Here is a 25,522-nt window from a genome sequence, read left to right as displayed (position 1 = left end):
TTAGATCTTACTCCTCGAACCGCATCATTTGCAACAGATCTAAAATGTCAGCCATGGTAAAGCAAGTTATTTAGTGTGCATTGTGAGCAGTTTGTGTTTGATGTTACTGGGGTTGCTGAAGTGAGTTTACCCACCATACTGTCCATTAATCTCAGTTGCGAGGTCATTAAAAATCTTTCTAATTCGGAGTATGTTTGCGGTTGGAAGTTAGCCAATAGGGTCTGGCTAATAAATGGAACAGTTAAATCCCTGTAGCTGCTATTTAATGATGTATTCTGTCTATAGGGTGTGCTGAGAGTGTCCACCATCCCAGGTGCTGTCTAGCATGACTCTGAGTTCTCTGCTTGCTTCACAGGCACAGCACTATAGGCAGCCTTGACCTCTGACCTCTATAAGAAATAACAGAGCCAGGCTGTAACTGACTGTGTGTGTCTATAAATAGATGGATTCCAATGCCTGGTGTTAGGAGGATATAATAAAAAAAAAAAAAGCGGAAATCATACTAAAGGAGCTCAAATTTAACTGACCTTTTGTGTGTTTTTGGTCTCCAGATCTGCATGTTACTCACTTATAGTCTCACATCTTCACTGTTGTTGCGGAATCTCTTGTAACACTGGGAAGCTGCAGATCAGTACAGTAGCCTTGCGTTCAAAGTACCATAAAGAAAGCTCCCATGGTCTGTGGGGGCATGTGGCGAAAAGGATATGAAAAGAATGAAAACAGCATGGAGTGCATATCTCTACCCCGTCTTTGTTGTGCGAGTGTGTGTTTGTGTATGTGTGTGCATATGCAGTATATGAGTTAGGCAAAAAGTTTCAGAAAGGCAAAGCAGGCTGACAGAACATCTGAGGAAGGTCTCTACAAAGAGACTCAGTGTCTTTGTTCCCAGGGTTCTGTGCTAATGTAGCGCTAGGTATGAATTATGTAATTTCATAATAGATGACCTTCTGTGCTGTTTGAAAGGCAGTGCAAAACCTATCCATATGTAAAGAGAGTCATTAAGATGTATGCGAAACGCCACCTGCTGTCACACCATCAAATGAGTACAAATGAAATGCGGCCAAAATATGATTATATGTTCAAGAATGTCGGAGCTTTAATGAAATCAGCAAATAAAATAAACATGTAGCCTACTATATATTGTCAAAATCTCAACACAAAGTTCCAAATGGTGATCGTATGTGCTATGAATGTGTCCATCTGTGCTCTCAGCAACTCACGAACAGTACACGCAGTAAGGTTTTGTGCAAATACAACTGTGCAAATGTTCCCTGTGCTTCCTTTTAGATACGCAGTGGCAAGCTGATGATCACCAACACGAGGAAAAACGACGCAGGGAAGTACATCTGTGTTGGAACCAACATGGTGGGAGAGAGGGAGAGTGAGATCGCTGAACTCACTGTTCTAGGTACAATTGAACAGATTTGTGGATTCATGATTGTGGAAGTGTTTTCCTTGGTCTAAGTTTGCTGTCAGTTCACAGCCGTTTAGTCTGCCAGGCCTCTGTGTGGGGTCTGTCACTGGGATGGAATAGCCCATTAATTATCTTAAGTATGCAGCGTTACCATCTACTGTGCATAAAAACCATTCCCATCAAACTTGTGAATATCTACCCTTACACTTACTTTTCAATGCTTATGCTGCTTCTGCCACACCTAGACAGCTACTTCTTTATTATTAAATCTATATAATTTCATGTAATTCCCATAAGAACAGAGGAAGTTATTATGAATATCACTAGAGGACCTTGAATAGAGATGTACACTGGTATGCCGCATAAAGTAATTCAAGGTTATGGGAATAATATCAATTCATTCCAAAGCATGTTTTCTACACAGACTGCATAATAACTTTGGAAACTACACTACAATTTAGATTTTTTCAAAATGGTTGTGAGCATGCATAGATTGCTGTATCTATCTGTATCTATTCAGATTGATGACTGTAATACCATTTGCACCGCGTCTTGTTTGTTCTGTCCTCCAGAGCGGCCGACCTTTGTGAAGCGGCCCAGCAGTGTGGTGGTGTTGGCAGATGAGAGCGTGGAGTTTCACTGCGTGGTTCAAGGAGACCCTGTTCCCACCATTCGCTGGAGGAAAGATGATTCTGACCTGCCTAAGGGCAGGTAATGCACAAAGGACTTCTACACTCAGTAATTTACCATGCAAACACGCGTTTCAACTTCTTCTTTCATCTCTTGATTTTCTGTGTCCGTGCTGCCTACAGATTTGAAATCCAAGAGGACCATACCTTGATTGTTCGCCAAGTGACCTCTTCAGACGAGGGCTCCTATACATGTGTGGTAGAGAACATGGTTGGAAAGTCTGAAGCCTCTGCCACGCTCACTGTACATGGTCAGTACAACTTGAAAATGTCCTCTATCCATAGTACTACATTCAATTTCTCATAAAACTCACACACTTTTTCACACACATTTCTATTTTCACAGACAAGAATTTTTTGCAAGACAGCTATTTCTACCCTAAAAGGATAACTAATCCTGTCTCTCACTGTCACAAATTAGCGCACAAGGACTTTCACTCTGCTTTTTATCAAGACCTAGTTTTCACTTTGCAGAGTTTTTGCTTCTATTAAGTCAGTCGGTTTACATTTTTTTACGAACTCATTCCTTTTAACTTCCTGTACATAAAATGACTTCTACATTTGTCCATTATAAATAACTAGCAATATAGAACACTGCAGCAGTTTGTTGACAGTGCTCTTCTTAGTAATGGTGTGTAAAAGGAGAAGCGCATGCAAAATAAACATTTACGTGACCGCAGAAAATGGATTCATTTGGTTAAAGTTGTCCTACCACAATGACGCCCTTTAGTCCTTAAATCAGTTGCAGGAAATGAGCGGTAAGACACTTCTCATACTTGCACACACAGACCAATATAAACACATGGTAGTGACACAGTGGGTGACACAGACTGAGGACAGTAGGACTTAATTAAAGATAAGGAAGGCCCGGCTGCATGCTGGGAAATGACATGGTTCCAATTACATCGTCTTCCTCTTCCTCCAAAAAAAAAAAACTGAGAAAACGAGTGTCGAAGGGGAGACCATGACTAATTTGGGCACTGAATACAGGAGGACAGGAATAACTAGCAGATGAGTAGAAGTTGTCACAGCGGAGGAAACAGAGGCCTATCTCCATGTGTGGTTTATTCTTAAATGTCTTCCCCTCTGGCTGTACTCACAACCAGTAAGAAATTAAACATACATTATGTATATTTCAGATATTTTCTGGTTTGAAGTTTTAAAGTTGGTCCCCAAGTGCTTACAGAGGCAGGAAGATATGGTGTCTTTGTTTGTTAGTTTTTTGGTTTTTTTTTTGATTAATATGAGTTGACACTGTTTTCTCCCATTTGCTATAGGGTCATAGAGGTAGTCTTACCAACAGTCATTTTTACTGACCTAGAACATTTGGTTAATATTAAACTTTGGCTATTTGAGACAGATGTGGCAGGCCAAGGAGCACGCTCACTATAAGGCTCGCAGGTTCCAAATATGAAATGTAATGACTCTTCAGTGTTGCACATTGAATTTTGAGTAGACTGTGGGATACATGAAATAAAATCTGCCTATAAATAAGATGTTCTGCATCTATGTTTTGAAGCTAGCTTTTCAACTCGGTTTGGAATCATGGTTGTTTCTGTTTAAAAAAAACAAAAAACATTCTTTAAACACAAAAATGCTAAGCAACAGCCACAGTCATCCTGTCGCAGTTCTTCCAAAACCAGCTGGTTAGATAGTCATTCATTTCACTATAAATCAAATTTACAGATGTCAGGATGAACAGCAGTTTCCCTGTTATAAGTGTGTCTCTCTACAGAGCAGATTCCTGCAAAGCATCAGGCATCATTATTCATTACACTGCTCTCTCTCTGTGTCTTTTTTTTCTTGTAGTAAACACTGGTAAGTTGTCATCCATCCTTCATCTACTATCAGACAGCCGCAGGAAATCATGAGCCCCCTCACTGTCTTGTCTGCACTGTAATCCCATCCACCAATACAGTATGTCATTTATGTTATATGTGGGTAAATGTAGAAAATCTGCAGTTTCTTTCAGTTAAAAGGTAAATATAGACTATTTCCTGCATATGCACTAAGCTTATCTCCTTAATCCTTTATGTATAGTGAGATGTTCTAAAATTAGCAGTGATGGAAATGTATCAGGCGGCCAGGTAATTAGGACCCCTCTTCCTCTGCAGTGCCCCCGGCTTTTGCCATACGCCCCAGGAACCAGGTGGTGGCAGTGGGCAGGACGGTCACCTTCCAGTGTGAGGCCACTGGCAATCCACAGCCTGCAATCTTCTGGCAGAGGGAGGGCAGCGAGGTGAGACTGACCCTCAGTCTGTCATTAAACTAAATCACCACTCAGTGCAAATTAAGCTAATGAATGGGTTTTTTAAACTCTGTGATCTCTGTCTCTTTTTAGAGTCTCTTGTTCTCCTACCAGCCGCCGCAACCCTTTAGCCGTCTGTCTGTGTCCCAAATGGGCAGTTTGACCATAACTGATGTTCAGCGTTCTGATGGGGGCTTCTACAGCTGCCAGGCTCTCAACATCGCTGGCAGTGTGATAACCAAAGCTCTGCTGGAGGTCACCGACTGTGAGTACAAGGAAAGAGCAACGAGGGGACTTTTATTTGTCACCACTGTAGCTTAAGTGGTTTATCCTTTGGGTAAACAGTCTTTTCTTTAGTTTTTTTTTTACTGATGTTCAGGTTTAGACTGCAAACTGAGCTTTGTTTCAGATGTTAGCACATATATCCTCATCGAAATGGTAGTTTTGTTAGATCCTAACTGTTAGGTCAGAGTTTTTATGTTTGGCCCAGTCTCTGCTGTCATTGTGATAAGGTGTAAAGAATGTCTGATTTGTCTTTACTTTGAATATAACTCTGTCTCTCATTCTATATGAATAAAATTAGAAATAAGATTCAGTAAACCTGTATTTATGTACCGCCAATAAAGGGGGGGGGGGGGGGGGGGGGTGGTAAACATGACGAACTGATGGGGCCCAGTATTTGTGTGGGGCCCATAGAGCAGTGGAGGGGGCCCAGTGGATGTAGAAGTTGTGAAAATTTTGTGTAAGATCCACTGTATAAGAGAGGTGTAGAAGTCAAAGATTTGTTTTTGTTTTGACGGTATGGTAAGTGACGTTGTTCATGGACCGTACCCCCATGTACATGTACAACCCCCCCCGGGCCTGACACATTGAGTAGATAGTCAACTTCTGTAGCGTCAACAATTATGCTTTCATGGTACCCCTGATTTAATCCATAAAGACCCGGTGCTACTTTTGTGTTTAGTTCCCAAATGAATTTCTCTCTGTTCAGCCTTTCTTAAGTGATTTATCACCTTATATTATAACATTATCCTTTTATATTTTGTATTTTTCACTGTAAATCATATGTTTTCCTATATTTTATTTCCTTTGTATAGTTTAGATGTTCATGAGAACTTGGTTAATTCGAAGGTTTTTATATCAAAACAGAGAAACTGAGGAAAAAGTAAGTTTTCACCAAAGATATCATTAACTGAACATAAAAACAAGTGTGTCCATCCACTGTCATTGATCCAACTCCATGGGTTTTACTGGTGAATCAATGTTGTAGAACAGGGGTCGGCAACCCTGGTCCTACAGAGCCACTATCCTGCATGTTTTAGATGTATCCCTCTTCCAACACACCTGATTCAAACGATAAGCCTATCATCACGCTCTGCAGAAGCCCGGTAATGACCATCAGGTGTGTTGGAAGAAGGAAACATCTAAAACATGCAGGATAGTGGCTCTCTAGAACCAGGGTTGCCGACCCCTGTTGTAGAAGATGACGGTGTTTCCACGGTAACTACGGAGCCCCTGAATGTCCAAATGGATCATATCTCATGACCATGAAAAGATGATGAACTGCATTTTATTCTAATTATTTACATGGATTGATAGGATTAGTGGATCGAGAGGTATTAAACATTTTAGATCAGTAGATGGTTTTGGTCACCAGTGGTTGTTTTGATCTTCATCGGTTAATGTGGAAAAAATATCTAAAAATCTGTTTTGCAAGAGTGTCAGCAGCAGCAGAAGTTACAGAAAGTAGAAGTTAAAGCCATAAATTCATGCTAAAAACATTTATAAAGCACATTATAAACCTCAGTGCTAAAACCATACATAAAACATCACACTAAAAATATACATAGAACACCACCAATAATTTAAAAGCTACTAGACGTATATGATAAAGCATCTCAAAGCAGAATCTAATTCAGTCAGTTTGAAAAACATCTATATCCAAATTTACCCTTTTCCCATTCATTAAAAAATAATTTTGAATGTGTTAAAAAAAACACCAGCTCCTTCTTTTGTATCTCCTTCTGTAGGTTGTTCCAGGCAGTAGGAGTAGAAAATGTAAAATATTTCTTTCCCAGTTCTGTTCTGACTTTTGGGACATATACAGATAACAGATCCTGGGGCCAGACACTATAATTATTGACGTCATTCCAACAGATGTAGACCAGTAAAAATGAAGGATGAAGGAATCAGACCTACAACTTATTAATTGTAATGTGTCTCCTTAACATTCATGAATTAAAACTTCACGATTGATGTGCTCCATCATTTACAGGTGGATTTACTGTTGTCTGAGCGACTGTCATCCAGATTCTATGTGATGAAGTAATTGCAGCAATTGTTTGGGAAAAAAAAGTAATTTAAATGTGCTTGAAGGCTTACACCCGTAATTACACATCACCAGCAAAGTCTTCAGGCTCCCAATTTAATGACCTGTGTAATCACGAATAGATGTGTCTGTGTAACTTTGTACTATACATACACTAAATTAATGAAGATTGCTTTAGGCTTATACAGATAGTTAGTTCATAGACACAGTGAGTTGTTCAGTACAGGCCTATTAGCAAAAATGGATAATCCCCCGCTCAAATTGACAGTGTTGTCTACGGCCACCTCAGCGGGAAATGAGCGGCATCCCCTCAGTCTGATACAGGTAATGGAAATAAAAAAACACAGGGTCATGTTGGATGTAATTTTGTCAGTCGTGTATAGCACTTCACTCTTCCTGTTCTCCTCTGCAGTTTCTATCAGTTGACTCCACAATCCATCCCCTCCCCCAAATTTTCTCTATCCCATCACACTCCTCTCACCCCCCATTTGGAGTGGCGCATTTGTATGGAAATAACCAGTCTGCATTACCTCCGGCAGTTTTCGAGCTGTGTTTCCATCATCTTTTTTTTTATTTTGGTGTTTTTATTTATTTATTTATTTAGAGCCCCCTGCCCCAATCCACAAGGTTTTTCTAATGTAAGGGGAAAAAAGCTGTGTTATCTAAGTGGGTTTGTTATTAGTTGGGCTTTGCTGTTGTGATTGGAGATGGCTCCTGCAGCACTACCTACTGCCGAATGAACGATTAGTTGCTCTCCGCTGGAGGGGAAAAGTTGATTTCTTTTTCCACCACTGCCTGCACAGCCACCTAAACCTATTGTTCTCTCCACCAATTTCCCTCTCAACATCTTTCACATCTTATCAGTCTTCCATTTTTTGGCAGCTTTTCATTTTCATTTTCTCTGTTTTTATCTTCTGCTTTTCTCGCTCTCTGTGATCTCAGCACTGATCTTTTGTGAAATTTGACTTCCAGTTTTCCCTTCCATACCATTCTAAACTTCTGTTTCTACAGTAATGTTTGCTGCATTACTGTGACAACTGATATTGTATTAGCCAGGTTATATTATAAGACAGTTGCATATTTTACTGATTTATAGATAGAAAAAAGATACAGAACATAAAAAAAATACCAGAAAAGCACTCGGAGAGCGCAAACCTCTGCCAAGGCAGATCAGGCTTACCTGATTCCATGACAAATGCCCACAAAACAAATGCCCACAAGACAACTGCCTACAACCTTAATGAAAAAAGAGACAAATGCCCACAATTTGTAGTATGGAATTATTCCAATGGGGGAACTATATGAAGCATGCAAATATTGCACATATTTTAAGTACATATGTACTGCAGATATCTACATATGTAATCAGTATTCAGTTGTTAAGCAACAATAGTCCAAATAGTTATGTCATTGTAACGTTATTGATACAGGATCTGAATTAATCCTTTATTAGATAATAAGCCCAGCGATGAACTGGCGAACTGTCCAGGGTGTACCCCGCCTTCGCCCATAAGTAGCTGGGATAGGCTCCAAGCGACCCCCATGACCCTAGTGAGGATAAAGCAGGTTCAGAAAATGAATGAATGAATGAATGAATGAATGAATAGATAATAAATCAAAGAGAAATTGTTTGTAGGATTTTGTTTTTCAGACATTTTTTTAAGAAACCTCTAAGATCTTTGTAGACAGAAAAACTGTAGTATATATACATTGTTACTTAATTTTAATTAATCAATACTAATAAAACACTAAACAAGTTTTTCAAATGTGATGGGTGATTGATCTCAGTGTTTACATAATTCTTAGAGGTTTCTTAAAAAATGTCTGAAAAACAAAATCCTACAAACAATTTTCTCTTTGATTTATTATCTATTCATGCATTCATTCATTCATTCATTCATTCATTCATTCATTCATTATCTGAACCCGCTTTATCCTTACTAGGGTCATGGGGGTCGCTTGGAGCCTATCCCAGCTACTTATGGGCGAAGGCGGGGTACACCCTGGACAGTTCGCCAGTTCATCGCTGGGCTTATTATCTAATAAAGGATTAATTCAGATCCTGTATCAATAATGTTACAATGACATAACTATTTGGACTATTGTTGCTTAACAACTGAATACTGATTACATATGTAGATATCTGCAGTACATATGTACTTAAAATATGTGCAATATTTGCATGCTTCATATAGTTCCCCCATTGGAATAATACCATACAACAAATTGTGGGCTTTTGTCTCTTTTTTCATTAAGGTTGTGGGCAATTGTCTTGTGGGCATTTGTCTGCGCACCGTCTTAACCCCCACCCCCCATCACCACCAAAATTTAATCTTTTGTTCCTCATGCCAGTGTCAACATTTCCTGAAAATTTCATCCAAATCCATCCATAACTTTTTGAGTTATCTTACTAACAGACAGACGAACAAACAAAAAATCTGCCCCCTCCCATCACCACCAAAATTTAATCATTTATTCTTTGTGCCAGTATCAGCATTTCCTGAAAATTTCATTAAAATCTATCCAGAACTTTTTGAGTTATCTTGCTAACAGACACAGACAGACAGACAGACTGACAGACAGACAAACCCCAATGAAAACATAACCTCTGCCGTTTCACTTGGCAGAGGTAATAAGTAAAAAATAATCTCTCACTGGAGTTCTAGCTTCTACAGTAAAAATGCTGAAAAATTTCAGGAAATAAAAAAACATTTTCCATTTTTCATGTGCTGAACAGCTATTCACTTCTTGGTCTTTCGATGCCGGAAAGTTGCACCAGTTACAAATTAGCCCATAATCTGTTTTTTTAACATATAGTGTCTGCAGTTCTTGCCGCAGGGAATGTCTCATCGTTAATAATCTTTCCCTTCCCTACTTTTTTTTTGTTAATAGCTGGGTCAGACCATCCTCCTCCTATAATAAGGCAGGGCCCAATCAATCAGACGGTTCCTGTGGACAGCACGGTGGTCCTGGGATGCCAAACTGCTGGTACTCCACCTCCAGCAATCCACTGGAAAAAGGATGGTGTGGTGGTGTCTCCGGTGGACTCCCGGATGTCCCTGGCTGAGACAGGATCACTGGAGATTCGCTATGCCAAGGTAGAGACAATGTAAAGTTAGTGCTAAATAGCTGTTTCACTGAGTAAAAGCACCTCACTAATGTGTCACTGTTTCTGCTTTTTCAGCTCGGTGATACAGGCTTCTATACTTGTGTAGCTTTTAGTCCCACTGGAGAGGCGTCCTGGACAGCATACTTACAAGTGGAAGGTAAGCAGTGTTGTATAAAGGACTGGAAAGTCACACTTGAGTAGAAGTACAGGTATCTTAGTACAGGTTCTAGTCGCCAACTGAAATACTATTCAAGTTAAAATCTTTAAGTATCTAATATTGACTGTACTTAACCCCTTTTTGGGCAAGTGACTATTTTTGGTAATTTCTGCACACATTTACAAGACAGGGACAGTAACAGTTACAGTGAGGACAGTGAGTCAACAATCTCAGGTCCACTGTGGTCTACAGGGTCTGTAAGGTCCACCTCTGCATGAACAGTGAGTGTACCTGCTTTGTTCGGTACCATGAAGTAATGGTACTAATGTAAGGAATGATGTTCAAAGGGATAATGTGAATGTGGACAGGGGTCTGGATCAGCACTTACTGTATGTTGCAATGTGCTAAAGGTGATGTTCTAATGTTCTAAAATACATGTTCTTTTCCCCTTATATGTGTTTTTCTTGTATTATTTTTTAATGTTATTTTTTTTTTTATATTCTTCTTGGATTTTTTTTTCCACCTACAGGAAAGGAACCAAATATAGTAATTTCATTGACCTTGATTTTCTACATAACAATAAATAAAAGAAAAAAAATCACAAAGGTAATAATAAGTTTTGTTATGTTCTGCAATAACACACTAAGGATGAAATATTGAATTTCAGAGTATTTCTGTGAGTGTCCTATAAAGGGTTAAAGCAGCGTATGATGTTCGTCACCAATTTTTCATCAAATCTGTAAAACTCGAGTGATAGCTTAAGTATCATGAATCTCTTAGTCTTCACTGCATCACAAGCTGTCTGTTTGTGTACATACCAAACCGAATTCCTTTTCGGAATTCCACGCAGCCGCAGCAGCAGGAAGTAATGAAGCCGTTTCCGTGTTTGTTGCTGCTGCGGCCATACTGCGGCTGTGTGGAATTCCCATTCCCAACAAAATTTTGCAACAAAATTTCTGAAAAGGCCCAAGTGACATACTGGTTTGGTATGTAAACAGATGGACTGCTTGTGATAGTCAACTTTGAAGTTGTTCACCGTGAGGGAAGTGATCCAAGTGCGTACTCACGGAAAGACAAACAAATTCGTGATACTTGCGCTGTCACTCGGGTTTTACAGATGTGATGAAAAATTGGTGACAAACATCATACTCTGCTTTAAGTATATCAAGTAATCTACGATCAAATGAACTCAAGAAATGAAAGCAAAAGTACAAGTAAACATTAACCCTTTATAGGGCGCTCATAGAAATATTCGGAAATTCAAAATTTCAACCTTAGCGTGCTATTGGAGGACATAACAAGACTTTATTACTTTTGTGAAATTTTCCGTTTTGTTTGTCATGTAGAAAATCTTCGTCAATGAAGTTTCCATTTTTGGTTCCTTACCAATAAGTGGCAAAAAAAAAAAAACCCCCAAAAAAACCAAGTAATAAATAGAAAAAATCCAAGAAAAACACATGTAAGGTGAAAGGAATATGTATTTTAGAACATTAGAACATTTTTACTCTTACTAACACTTTTACTTTTAGAGCATTACAACAACATAAGTGCTGATCCAGACCCCTGTCCACATCCACATTATCCCTTTGAACATCATTCCTTATATTAGTACCATTACTTCATGGTACCGAACAAAGCAGGTACACTCACTGTTCATGCAGAGGTGGACCTTACAGACCCTGTAGACCACATTGGACCTGAGATTGTTGTCTCATTGCCCTCACTTTAACTGTTGCCATCACTATTTTGTCATGTATGTGGAAATCGCTAAAATAGTCACTTTCCTAACAAAGGGTTAATACCAACCAAAGGCAGTCAGATAATTGAATATTACGTTGCTGCTCACGTCAACAGATTACAGACAGGTTGAATGTGAATCGTCATTTGCACTTGTTCATTATGTGATTAGGCCCAATGATAAATCAGTTTCCTGACTTTGTTGCAGACACTGGTAATCTCAGCAGTGAAAACACCAAATTTCCTTTAATTTATTTTTTTGTAGCAAATAACGATACTGTGCATTAAAAATGTATCAGATTAGAAGTATGCAATTGAGTTAGGAAATGTAGTGAAGTAAAAGTGAAAGTAAACAGAATAATAAATACACAAAACATACTTGGGTACTTCATTACTATACAACACTGAAAATAAATTAGTCAAGAAAGTCTGAAATAATCCTAAATCCTACAGTAAAGAGCAGATTAGTGTTAATAAATTTCTTGGCACCTCTTTAGAATTTCCTTGTTGGACTAATAAAGGCATATCTAATCTTGTCTTTGCCAGAGTTTGGAGTTCCTGTCCAGTCCAATCATCCGACAGACCCCAACCTGCTTCCCAGTCCTCCTTCAAAACCTGAGGTCACTGACATCAGCCGTACTTCGGTCACACTGTCATGGAAATCTATTCCTGTTTCTGGAGCAACACCTTCATCCTACATAATTGAAGCTTTCAGGTTTGATATGTGTAGTGTGTATTTGGCTTTAACAACCTAAAAGACATGTTTCAGGTCTGAGCATCTATGTGTCTGTGTTATTTCTTTTGATTTCTTTGCAGTTATATGTTGGGTAACAGATGGGTGACCCTAGCTGAACATGTGAAGACACAAATATTTGTTGTGAAGAATCTGAAGCCTGGAACTATCTACCTGTTTATGGTCAGAGCAGTGAATGCTCACGGCCTCAGTGATCCCAGTCCAATCTCCGACTCCGTCAGAACACAGGGTCAGTGGAGTTTCCATTTAGTGCTGTTTAGATTTATTTTATATTGAATACATACAGGTCAAACTGTCAAGAACCTGAGCGTTTACAGCATTTCAGTTTAAATAAGCTTGTCGTTTCTTTCTTTGGTACTGACAGACAGCAGCTCTACTGTCCTGGGAGTTGATCACAGGCATATCCAGAGGGAGCTAGGAGATGTGGTGATTCACCTGCACACACCAGCAGTGCTGTCATCTACTGCTGTTAGGCTGCAGTGGATGGTGAGAGAACAAAACGTGTTACAAAAAGTCTGTACTTTTGTTCTATAGGATTTAAATTCCACTGTTGGGATAAATATGGGCAAGGATCAAATGATTTACCAGTAAATATAAATACAAACATCACATTAAAATGATATAAAAGTAGAGGGGCTTGAACTTTAAAAATCAATAATGTCTGTAATTTAATAAGTGAGTTTACAATTTGTGAGACACAGTGAAACAAATTAAACACATCAGGATAACCTTCAGGGGTAAAAGTGTCCACTGTGAATACATTTAAAAAGATTTACTCCGTGCTGAAATTACATGTGGTTTTCTCTCTAAACATTTAAAGTATTAGCAGAGAATAAATCCTCTGCACAGAAGGGTAATTTTATTTTCAGTGTGATATATTACACTTTGTCACTAGCACCTTAGAATTTATAGCAGTGTTTTTCTCCATTATCCCACTTTTAAGTTGCATTAAACAATACCAGTGGTTTTCACAGCATAGGGAAGAAGGAGTTTTTTCACTATACCACCCTCCCACCTCATGAACACAGACCCCTGCAAACTAGTATGAGTCAACAAGGACACAACCTTTTGTTGGTTTGAATGAAACTTAGTCAGCAAAGTGGCTGAGTGTTTTTCCGTTATGCCAGCTGGATGCTCACATGGAATTCTGTTAAGGCATCTTTGGTTGGATTTGTGAGGCTGATGCTTAAATGGAAATGCACTTAGTTCTCTTATGGTGTGTTTTTAACCATAACTATGTTGAAAGGAAACTATTAATGACCTCATGTTGTGGTTTCCAGTGAGATTTCACAGATAGAGGGAAAATCTAAAGCACCCCAAAGGCAAGGAAATAATTTAAACAGATCCTTCCTGCAGGAAGTTCACTGTCACACATGATAAGGCACTCGCTGCCCTCAAAAGTGTATGTTATTTTAACTCACATGGGGATACTACTGTGTACATCAGATTTTATAATGGGTGTCACAGTCAGTGTAATCAAACAATAACAGTGATAAAGTATCCCTTCTTACCCATGATGGCTATAGAAGTGGTCTGCTCGTTCATTTATGTTATCTTTGCATCTCAATAGGTTGAACAGCAGTCCCTGTACATTCAGGGGTATAAGGTGCTATATAGGGCGTCTGCAGACCATGGCCAGCCTGAGGCTCAGTGGAGTGTGCTGGAAGTACGTGCACCTCAGGAGGATGGAGTGGTGATCAGCCAGCTGAAAAGAGGATCCATCTATGAGTTTAAAGTGAGGCCCTTCTTTGATGAGTTCCAGGGAGCTGACAGTGATGTGAAAGTGGTCAGGACATTGGAGGAAGGTGACTGTTACTACTAAATATACCTACAAAGAGCTAAGAATACAGTAATTCAGCTGTTCATTGTGTAGCAGTTAAAACACATAGAACACCCATTAAGACAGTGTATATGTCTCCATGGTTAATTGTATTCCCCATTGTCTCAGCTCCCAGTAGAGCACCCCAGGGTGTTACTGTGACAAAAAGCGATGCCAATGGGACTGCTATCCTTGTTACTTGGAAACCACCCCCAGGACCAGAAGAGGCTGGAGTCATTCAGGAGTACAAGGTAAAATAAGGAGGCTTGTGTAGTCGAGGACTGAATCATGTCTTTTGCAGTTAAATGCAATTTCTTTCTCTGTGTAACCGTTGATGCCTGTTGTGTTGTTGCATGTGTCCCTCAGGCATTCATTGTCATCTTGTTTCCTCCTCACTTTTCTCTGACAGATCTGGTGCCTGGGTAATGAGAGTCGGTATCATATAAACCAGTCAGTGGATGGCTCTACTTTCTCTGTGCTCATTTCCAGTCTGGCTCCAGGAATTCGTTACAGTGTTGAGGTTGCGGCTAGCAACGGCGCCGGACCTGGAGTCAAAAGTGATGTCACTTTCTTTCAGTTAGGTGAGAATCCCGTTATAAATAGTCTCTACATTTATATAAACTGTATCATGAACATACTCCCAGAACAACACAGTAAAAGAGTTGTATTTCTTTGTTTTTGTTAGTCACCTTAGAGGATTTTTATTTTTCCACATTATTGATGTTATTCTTCTTCACATGAAATGAATACCTGATATATCTCCTTCCCCCTTGACTTTCAGACTCTGCAGGTCAGATGATGGATATCACTGAGCAAAGAGACACCTTGTCTCAAATCTCAGATGTGGTGAGGCAACCTGCATTTATTGCTGGCATTGGCGCCACCTGCTGGTTAATTCTCATGATATTCAGTGTATGGCTCTACCGACACCGTAAGAAGAGAAGTGGCCTTAGTAGCACCTACACTGGCATCCGCAAGGGTACAAGTGTTTTTTTTTTTTTTTTTTTGTTTGTTTCTTTTGGGTATGCATTTTAAAACAACCACATGCATGCATCTTCAAAACACATTGCCACATAAGCACAATGCAAAGACATACTTCTGGTAGGATTTCAGTGAGCTCCAGTTGTGTGGATTTGTCTGCACATTTAAATGTCAGAAGTGATCAAGCCATGACATGTTGCTCCTATATTAACAGAAATGGTTATCTCAGTGCTATTAAGAAGTATTTTCATGAGCTGATAACCAGAGCACATCAAAAAAGTGCAAACTACTCTGGTTTAATCTTCCTTTGAAACACAGACTTCAGAAGCAAATTAGACACTTTGCATTTGCAAATAAGCAGACATTCAAAGGCTGACCTTTAGTCGCTCATTTGTAGAGTGTCATATCCACAACGCAACACAGCTTCTGGAAGGACAGGCCTGTCAACCTGCCATTACTGTATCTGCTACAAAATCACTGTTATTTACCATGTCTCCCTTGGGTTGCCTGTCAGCCATTAACCTTCACCTGAACACTCATGTCAAAGACAGTGGCAGCAGTAAAGAAGATTGTATTGTATGTGGTTGCTTAAGTGTTTGTACACATCTTTATTTATATATGCAGTGAAGCCCATCAATACATGTTTGCACTGTGCAGACAGGCCAAAATACTACAAGACTTGAATACTTAAGTATATTCCACTAATTTCTGTTTCTTTTGTTATTCCACATATCTTTCTATCCTCACAGTTCCATCATTCACCTTTACTCCAACAGGTATGTATCTTATGATAGATATAAATAAAGAAAAGTAAAATACATGTTAAAATCTGTGATATTTCTGCTTTTGGAAACATGGCTACTGTGGAATTTAGAAATAACTCAAGAGAGTGTATTGTTTTAGTATTAAATAGGAATATGAGTGAGTTCAATGAGTAAGGTAGCAAACAAAAACAGACATTATTTTGGTAGATATGCAAAAATATACAAATAATTAGTTATTGTAAGTTGTAAGAGACAGACTTGCCCTGAGCCCAGCTGTTCACAAGGTTAGGCTCATTGTTATTTTAATAAGGGTAAATATAGAGAATGCGGAATTCATTCTACAGGAGAGATGTTTTTTGTTTGATAATTCAGTGCGAGTGATGGAAAACATATTTTTTTTTCTTGTTTGTGAACTTATTCTGCAGTTGGTAGAGGGGTTGATAATTATTTGTGTTGTCATATTTAATCGTAAACTCTAGAGTCTTTCTTATAGACGGATAAGGATATGTATTGAAGTATGTGTACACTTTTGATTTTAGTTTTTGTCTCAGAATCTCGGTGTTTGTCTCTGCCTTGGGCTGCCTTGGGTTGTTTCTCGTCTTGACGGCTCATCAAGATTTAATGTTTTTTTTCTGTTCTCTTTGCAGTTGCCTATCAAAGAGGAGAATCTGTGTGCAGTGCTGGCAGGTTAGAGATATTTTTGTGTCTTTGTTTGGTAAAACTGGTGCCACGCATTTACTCTGTGGAAACACTAGGGGGAGATGTCTTCCTTCTCTAAAAGCTGTATCTCATGTACCCACCTCACACTGAAATCTCAGTGATTTATGCCGCAGCAGGTTTTGATTGACAGCACTGTGGTCCTCATTGTTGCAGACCTGGCCTCCTCAGCATGGGCGAACCCCTGAACCAGCTGTGGATGCCTGACAATTGGCCAAATGCATGTGCCAATCACAAAGACTGTAGCATCAACTGCTGCAATAATGGCAACGGCACCAGTGACAGTAACATGACAACATATAGCCGCCCAGGTTAGTGCAAGACAGAGCTCAGAGCTTCTGGGATGCATGTTGTTTGTCTAATAAAAAAACATCTTCCAGTAGTACAGAAGGTTTGGGACTTGCTGTTGACTTATGTGCTGCTTTGTCTCACTCCCTTCCCAGCTGACTGCATAGCAAACTACGGAAGTCACCCGGAAAACAAGCAGGGAGGCCAGCTTAGTTCGGAGACGCCCATTTATAGTGATGTGAATCTCTCCAACAAACTGAATGACATTAAGACATTTAACAACTCCAGTTTGTGCTTTGCAAGTCCAGGATCAACAGCTACATATGAACCCATCCCATATGCCACCACCCAGCTCATTCAGTCTAACATTAAAAATAAAGCAGCCATTGGTGGTGCTATAGCAGAGCCTCCTGACATACCCTGCTGGAAACAGCCTCCAAATCCACCTCCAATACCTAAGGAGATGGCAGCACAGATGCAGTACAATATAATTGAGCAGAACATGCTAAATAAAGGTAAAATATTGTCATTTTTACTTGCACAAAATCATATACGTGAAAAAGAAACACACTGGTTACGTTCTCCTTACTTTATCTGCAGATCATTTGCAAGGAAGTGAAGGATTGATCCATCCCAAAACAATTCCATACAATCAGACCCATGATCACAGCACTGTCAGTTCACACCACAGTTCAGACAGAGGCAGCAGCACCTCAGGTAAGACCAAAAGCAATAGTGTATAACCGTGGAGAGATTTTTAATAAAGCCAGGCACAACTCTAGTTTGGTTTACCTTGGTGTTTTTGGGTGTGTTTTCTCTTCTCAGGAAGTCAAAATCAAAAGAAGGGAGTGCGGGCTCAGAAGATGCCAAAGCATAATGCTGTTAGCTGGGGAGAAGCGCTGTCTCCTCCTCATGCTAATGCCTGGGACTGTGATGAATATAGTTTACCCTTGGAAAACAGGCAAGGAATAAACAGACTCACACAGCATTGGATAGGCCCTTTAGAAAACACAAACAAAGTAAGGTCTAAGTACTGAAAGAAAATAGAGGCAGAATTAAAAATATCTTCCTATATTTACCAGTCGGCACCAAATATGGTACCAAATTTTATTCTCAACTGGCACCACGTAGAGAAGCACTGATACTTCTAAATTAGTCCTGACAGCTTTTGCATACTGTGCTACTCTTTAGCAAGCATTATCCCACTAATTAACAGAAAACTTCTTTGAATACTAACATTATTTGACTCACAGAGTTATTATTGACATGCTGTGAACACCTGGAATCCTTCTTTTTCAACACAAAATCTTTATTGTTACAACCAGCAATTTCAGACAGATGTTCAATATAAAACCATTTAAGTCAGTTCTATCTTCTATTTTATGTCAAGTAGTACACCAGGATGCATTTTACCAATAAGAAAAGGATGGATTTGAAACTAATATGCAGGAGTATTTACTATTTTTATTCATTTATTTAGATTCAGACTCAACTTTATTGTCAGTCAAACCATGTGACATGATAGGAGTGAAACAGTTACCCAGGTCTTGGTGTATGCAGCATCTATAGGATAAAATACAAATTAAAATTATTATTTTTCCTTTCAGTTATAATCCTGAGGAGATTAGAGAAAACTGCCCAACTCCTCCAGCTAGAGGGGTGGCCTCGACCCATACTGAGGGATCCTGTAGTCACCCACCACCCATCACCTCATCACATGGAAACCTGAGCGAAGGCTTGCACAATGGAAATGAACAACACGTGTAATAATCCATTCTTTACTGCTCTATAGCACCTTCCAAACAATTTCTTTTTTAAAGCAGGGGTGTTAAACTCATTTTAGTTCAGGGGCCATATACAGAGCAATATAACTTAAGTGGGTCTGACCAGTAAACTAATAACAGTGAAAAGCATGAAAATGTTTACTCTTGCAAACTGTCCTTTAAAAGACATGAATAACATGAGCAACCTGAAATGTCTTACGAAAAATAAGTATTTTAACAATATTATGCCTCAGTGTATCATTTACACATGTGCATTACAATTTATAGATTGCACTGGATCTATAAATGCACAAAACCTTTAGTAACAGGCACAATATTGTTAAAATTACACTTATGTCTCTCAAGACATTTCAAGTTGTTCATATTTGTTCAGGTTATTCAAATTTTTTGAGAAAGGCTAGTTTGTAAATGTACACATTTTCATGTAATAGCGCTTTTTTTTTTTCACTAAAACTAAGAGAAACATTTTTAAATTGTCATCATTTATAGGTTATTTTTATTGTATTTTACTAGCCCAACCCACTTGAGGCCACAATAGGACTTCATGTGTCATCTGAACTAAAATGACTGATTATTAATGTCTTCAGTGTAATTTCTACATTTCACAAATTTATCCCACGGGCCGAATTGGACCCTTTGGCGGGCCGGTTTTGGCTCACGGAATGTATGTTTGATGTCCCTGTTCGAAAGATTTAAGCCAGTTCATGATGAAAATAAACTGGCTGCAACATCCAACACAACTATTTCCAATGACACATTTCTACGATTCTGTACCCTTCAGCATGGATACTGATGGTCAGGAAGAGGATGATGAAGAAATAGAAGAGGAGGAGGAAGATGCAGAGCTCTCCGAGAGCCCCTATAGCCAACTCCACAATCGGCAGCAGCACAAACACCAGAGACCCCACCCTTCTCAACACAAGCTGCTCCTCCATGGGTTGGAGCAAACCCCAGCCTCCAGCACTGGGGATCTGGACAGATCAGTAACAGGCTCTATGGTTAACAGCTGGGGCTCAGCATCTGAGGATAACATTTCGTCAGGCAGGTCCAGTGTTGTCAGCACCTCAGAGGGATCCTTCTTTACAGATGGAGATTTCAGCCAGGCGGTAGCATCTTCAAGAGATATAGTAGGTCTGCGTGTTAGCAGATACCCCGAAGAGACAGGTGAGGAAAAAACATTACACGACTAACAATGAACAAAACTCTGGGGCTTTTTGGACTGTCCAATGTGTCACAACATGCATTTATGGAGTTGCAGACTTTTTTCACACTAAAAGATTTATAATACTATAATTCAGTGTTTGTGAGTAATAGTACTACATAATTGTATAATATAACAAGTGGTGCCAGGCACAACAAACCCTGCCCCTCACACATATTGTCGCTTATGTTGGCATCGATCCACTTGATGTCACCATGTCTATACATGGGCTGACGTCAGTATATCAATTTCCTCTCTATATGTGCCAAGTCTGAGGTAAATCTAAACAAAACTGATGTTTTTATAGATGTGAAATTTTGGCCATTATAAATAAATGGGAGAAAAAAAGAATTAAAAAATTCCTAAAAAAAATTTCAACTTTGACCTACTTTTCCCAAAATGTAATGACACCTATTCTGCATCACTGGGAATCTATAAACCAAATTTAGTATGAATTCACCCAATTGTTCTGCTGCTACAAACATTTGAAATTTTGTCCATTATAAGTAAATGGGGGAAAAAAATGATTTTAAAAATGTATAAAAAATTTGACCTTTGACCTACTGTTTCCAAAATGTAAGAAGATCTATTCTGGATCACTGGCAATCTGCAAACCCAATTTGGTATGAATTCAACCAATAGTTTTGCTACTAGACTGTTAACAAACAAACAAACAAACATACAAACTGAAGCAAAAACAATACCCCTTACCTCCCCTTTGTGGGGGTGGGGTAGTAAAAGTAAGTTCAGTGTTTGTGGGCAGCACACTGGTTCAGTTGTTAGGTCCAGGGTTCCATTCCAGCACTGACCGGCATGGGCGTTTCTCTGTGGGGTTCACATGTTCTCTCTAGATACTCTGGGTTCCACCATCCAAATACATACGTGTAATAGGTGAACTGGTCAATCTAAATCACCCATGGGTGTGTCAGTCCTGTGATGAACTGGTGACACATGTACCCCACCTTCACCCAAAGGTAACCAGGTTAGGCCCTGGCACCCTCCTGACCCTCGGTGCTGGAGAATGGATGGATTTAATTTAATACAGTAACAATTAAAACATGTCTATTTCAATCACAAATACTAATCAAAGTGTGAATGGGTATGAAGAGGTTAAAGGAGTTATCCAAATATATTCTCTACAGAAAGCGTGTGTGAAGTACTTAAAATAGGCACATATCTTAGTACGTTATTAATCCGTAACTACATCAACAACACTGATCATGACTGTGTGTTTGTTTACAGTTCCTCACTTCTATCATATACTGCATTATTTCACTTCATTAAATTGTGAATTTGTCTAAAGCTCGACGGCACCAGCGGCCCAGCAGCCCCATGTCCACAGACAGCAACATGAGTCCTGCAATAACACATAAAAGACCCCGCAGACATAAACAGAACCAATCTGGCCAACATGGCTACCATCCCAAAGATGTCTTCAATGATGGTAAAGTTGGAATTAAGTGTGTAGCTACACATTTTCTACTGTATTAGCTGTAATAACACTAACCCTCCCTTCTGCTGTTTGTGTTGTGTGTTTTCCCAGACTCTTGCATGCCTCTCAGTTTCACTAGAGAGGTGTCCCATGGTGATTATAGAGCGAGGGGGGCCACACTGCCTCGCATGGGCTCTGGGGAGACCCGAGGTCGCAGAGGCAGCGCTGGTACTCAGAGGATTAGGGAGGGCATATTTGAGCAAAAGGAGGGCCAGGAAAAGCACAAAACTCCAGTAGGAGCGAAAGGAAGCAACAAAAGCCGACAGCACTCAGGTACTGATGGGATTATTGCGTGTAGCACTTTGCATCATCTGTATTCTCTAACTGTAATTATGTAACGGTTTGAATGGTCTACACCTGCTATTTCCTTTCTGTCCTGTAGAATTTGGGGATATCCTTCTGTACAGTCGTCCCTCTTTCCCATCAGGTCAGACTCAGAGGGAGCCTGATGATAGTAACTCCTCCAGCTTCATGCCATGTGGAGATTCAAGGACCAAACAGGGAGGCGAGGGGGCACCCACGGCACAGGGTGGAAGGTAGATAAGGATATAAAATACTCTGTCCGATGCAATTTGGAAAAACTTTGAGTAAAAATGTATTTTATTGTCTCTAAAACCACTTTGGTACAAAAACAGACATGTAGACAATTACCTTTATTTATGATGAAAGAAACTTAACCCTGTAAAGCCTGAACCATTAAATCATTGACAGAAAATTCCAGTTCTGTGAAACTGGAGCCTTTATTGGTCCTACTGAACAACCCAAAAAAGTGTTTTTTCGAACATCAATTTCCATGTATGAGTTTAAATTTTGTATCATATTTGATACATCAGGTCTCAATGCTCAAATATTATTATTTTTGAACAAACAAAAACATAATATAACACAAACTGGTAATTCCTTTTCAAAATTGTCAAAGTTCTGCCTCCTTCCTCTTTAATAACAATCTTGTAGTGTCACTGGAAAGGCCTCTAGTGAATGAATTCCTCCCCCTTGGTGGATTATCCATGTATTGCATGTATCTAATTGTATACATCAGGTTTTTCAAGAAAAAAAAAATTACACTGATTATGTAGAGGGCTTCAAAATTCATGTATCAAATATGATGCATTTGGCATTATACGGTTAATCCATGAAGACCCAAACATCCACCAAATTCGACCAAAATCATTCACTGATATAAAATGTTTTTTTTTATATCTTGATCATATATATATGTATATGTAGATAATTGGTGTAGAATTCAGTTTGTCATCTTTTCATGATCATCAAATATGACCCATTTGGATGTTCAGAGGCTCTGTAGTGGAAATGGAAACATCGTCATCTTCTACAACAGGAGTCACCAACCCTGGTCCTCAAGATCTACTATCCTGCATGCTTTAGATATTTCCCTCTTCCAACACACCTGATTCAAATGATAAACCTATCATCAAGCTCTGCAGAAGCCTGATAACGACCGTCAGGTGTGTTGGAAGAGGGAAATGTCTAAAACATGAAGGAGAGTAGATGTCAAGGACCAGGGTTGGTGACCCCTCATCTACAACATTGATTCACCAGTAAAACCCATAGACTCTGATAAATGACAGTGGATTCAGATGCTTATTTTATGTTCAGTTAATGATATATTTTGCATTTTGACCTCTGCCAAGGAGGTTATGTTTTCATCAGGGTTTGTCTGACTGTTAGCAAGATAATTTAAAAAGTTATGGATGGATTTTGATGAAATTTTCAGGAAATTTTGATACTGGCACAAAGAGCAAATGATTAAATTTTGGTGGTGATCGGGGGGGGACTGATCTGCCTTGGTGGAGGTCTGCGCTCCCCAAGTGCTTTTCTAGTCTTCAATTTTCTCTGTTTTGGATATAGTAACCTCAACTTTAATCTGAACATTCATGAACATCTACATGATCAGTACATGATATATAGGAAAATACCAGATTTTCACTTGAAATGCAAAATACAGAGCGTAATATTAGAGTAAATGGTAATAAATCACAGAAAAGTAAAAAAAAAAAAAAAAAAATAGAGAAAAAAATCATTTGGGAAGTATCACAAAAGCACTGGATCTTTATGGGTTAATCTTACCTCATATATATATATATATATATATATATATATATATATATATATATATATATATATATATATATATATAAATGTCCTATACTACCTGTATATATCCTATATGTTGTACATATTTCTTATCTGTAGTATAGAGATAGCTTTTTGTATATTTCAGCAAAGTTTTGTAGGACTTTAGTAGTATATGTATAATATAATATGTTTAATATTTTGTTTTGTAACTTTCATACATTGCTTACATTTCTCAGTATTTTGTGTGATATTTTGTGTGACATTTTTTATTTTTAGTCTTTGTTTTATGTTGTGTGATATTTTATACAGTCCTTTTAGAATTGTTTTTTCTGTTAAACAGAACAGAGCTGCTAAACACATTTTCATTGTTCCTGTGACAGTGATAATAAAGATCTATTCTATTCTATTCTATTCTATTCTATTCTATTCTATTCTATTCTATTCTATTCTATTTTTTTCTTTCCATAGTTCGTGAAGAGGCAAAGCAACAGGAAAACAGGAACGTCCTTCAGTCACTTGAGACACAGGACTTTGACCCTTCTGATATGGAAAAAGAGGACTCTTAAGAATACTGCACAATACATGCTATTGTTTTCTACTTTGAATTTGTTATTAGGTGTTGGAAAAAAGAAAAAGAGCTTTCATGTTTAGGTCTGTGGACTTGAGTTTGATGCCAGTTTCTTGTTAACTGTTGGGTGACCAGTTTCCATATCCCTGAACAAGAGGTTGCCTGCTTATGTATGATGAATGCACATTTGATGGCGGTCGTGAGTGTCTACAAAAATATTGTCCATGATGACTGCTGGATGCAGTCCATATGATATTTCTTGTCAGTTGTCTTGTTACTTTACTGTAATTGAAAGTCAGTCATTACCAGCCATCTTGTAAATTGTTTAAATTGTTTACTGCCACAGAAGTGCTTCAAAATCAAATTTTATATAACAGTGTTAATGTTTTATAAGTGATGTACATCTTGTCTCTTAATTATTTGTTCTACTTTGGTTATAAAAGCACAATCACTTAATTTTATTCTAAGTCGTTATTATATGAATTTCAGTCTGGAGGAGATCAGTCTTTGTAGTCATGCTAATCATTTTTATCAGTGCTCTTCAGGCTGAGAAAATGGTTGTTGATTGTGGTTGTGCATTCAGTTGGGTACATTTGAGCTGCTTTCATTCAGACTCGAAATATCTATTGTGTGTACTGAGAGAATTGCATGCGGATTCACCTGTAGGAGGTTTTACTTAACATTTTGACTACTTTGTCCTCCATTTGGGATGATGAATAGTCCGGTCATGGACTGGTTCCATTTATTCTTTCACTCCAATGAGTCCATTTCATTTAGTCCAATGTTCCCGTGACCTTGGCCGTAACTTTTTGAATAGGGCTGGACAATAAGCCACATTTTATGCAAGCACCTTTTATGAATTTCACACCAATCTTAATTGAGACCCAAAGCAAATTTTAATATATATGAGTGAATCTGTGAATCTGATCACACTCAATACATCATCCCACAGGAAATTCAACCAACCAACCAGAGTGTAAAATAGTGAGCCAGAACCAGACATACTGTAATTAATTTATTATTATATAGATTTTAGGCCCCATTGTCCAGCCTTATTCAGCAGGCTACATATGGAACAGATATGTCACGTTATATGGCACCTGTTTAATAAATATTGCTGTTCCTAAAATGATAATCCATGTTTTGATTTATTTATGGATGTGTGTTCTTCATAGCTTGTACAACATTCTCTAATGTATAAAAGCAGATTGTAGAATCCCATTCAAGAAGATAAAATAAAATGAAATGCAAGGCAACATGAATTAAATCAGTCCCTCCTGACTTTAAACCAGGGAATTTTAAAGAAAAAAGATGTTTAATGCCGAGATGAGACTATTCCTTAACTGTAGGTACCAAATTGGCCATTTAAAAAAC

At 38.7% G+C, this 25,522-nt stretch overlaps 1 protein-coding gene and 1 long non-coding RNA gene across 3 annotated transcripts in view; one reads left to right on the top strand and one right to left on the bottom strand.

Annotated features, from left to right (window-relative positions):
• Positions 1 to 25,277, top strand: part of LOC115433493 (roundabout homolog 1-like) — a 117,787-nt gene extending 92,510 nt beyond the window's left edge. For both annotated transcript variants that reach the window (XM_030154943.1, XM_030154944.1), the window contains 27 exons: positions 1,288 to 1,408; positions 1,987 to 2,125; positions 2,227 to 2,354; positions 3,913 to 3,921; positions 4,218 to 4,342; positions 4,445 to 4,616; positions 9,573 to 9,778; positions 9,865 to 9,946; positions 12,230 to 12,398; positions 12,500 to 12,666; positions 12,802 to 12,923; positions 14,008 to 14,242; positions 14,386 to 14,507; positions 14,666 to 14,837; positions 15,038 to 15,235; positions 15,987 to 16,013; positions 16,649 to 16,688; positions 16,875 to 17,029; positions 17,162 to 17,521; positions 17,607 to 17,723; positions 17,832 to 17,967; positions 18,614 to 18,769; positions 19,572 to 19,954; positions 21,295 to 21,435; positions 21,535 to 21,756; positions 21,866 to 22,019; positions 24,049 to 25,277. In XM_030154943.1, coding sequence (XP_030010803.1) covers positions 1,288 to 1,408; positions 1,987 to 2,125; positions 2,227 to 2,354; positions 3,913 to 3,921; positions 4,218 to 4,342; positions 4,445 to 4,616; positions 9,573 to 9,778; positions 9,865 to 9,946; positions 12,230 to 12,398; positions 12,500 to 12,666; positions 12,802 to 12,923; positions 14,008 to 14,242; positions 14,386 to 14,507; positions 14,666 to 14,837; positions 15,038 to 15,235; positions 15,987 to 16,013; positions 16,649 to 16,688; positions 16,875 to 17,029; positions 17,162 to 17,521; positions 17,607 to 17,723; positions 17,832 to 17,967; positions 18,614 to 18,769; positions 19,572 to 19,954; positions 21,295 to 21,435; positions 21,535 to 21,756; positions 21,866 to 22,019; positions 24,049 to 24,055 — 4,065 coding nt within the window. In that variant the 3' untranslated portion in view covers positions 24,056 to 25,277. The remainder of the gene's footprint in view (positions 1 to 1,287; positions 1,409 to 1,986; positions 2,126 to 2,226; positions 2,355 to 3,912; positions 3,922 to 4,217; positions 4,343 to 4,444; positions 4,617 to 9,572; positions 9,779 to 9,864; positions 9,947 to 12,229; positions 12,399 to 12,499; positions 12,667 to 12,801; positions 12,924 to 14,007; positions 14,243 to 14,385; positions 14,508 to 14,665; positions 14,838 to 15,037; positions 15,236 to 15,986; positions 16,014 to 16,648; positions 16,689 to 16,874; positions 17,030 to 17,161; positions 17,522 to 17,606; positions 17,724 to 17,831; positions 17,968 to 18,613; positions 18,770 to 19,571; positions 19,955 to 21,294; positions 21,436 to 21,534; positions 21,757 to 21,865; positions 22,020 to 24,048) is intronic.
• On the bottom strand, positions 565 to 20,332 carry LOC115433495 (uncharacterized). Its single transcript, XR_003937368.1, has 3 exons — positions 20,129 to 20,332; positions 5,692 to 5,695; positions 565 to 575 (listed from the first exon to the last, which is right to left on the bottom strand). It is a non-coding gene; the product is annotated as an uncharacterized LOC115433495 (long non-coding RNA).
• Positions 25,278 to 25,522: the final 245 nt, after the last annotated feature.

The sequence above is a fragment of the Sphaeramia orbicularis genome, chromosome 14 (assembly GCF_902148855.1).
Source record: "Sphaeramia orbicularis chromosome 14, fSphaOr1.1, whole genome shotgun sequence".
Lineage (NCBI taxonomy): Eukaryota > Metazoa > Chordata > Actinopteri > Kurtiformes > Apogonidae > Sphaeramia > Sphaeramia orbicularis.
Note: the sequence above shows the minus strand (reverse complement) of the source record. Positions and strands in the feature narration are given on the sequence as shown.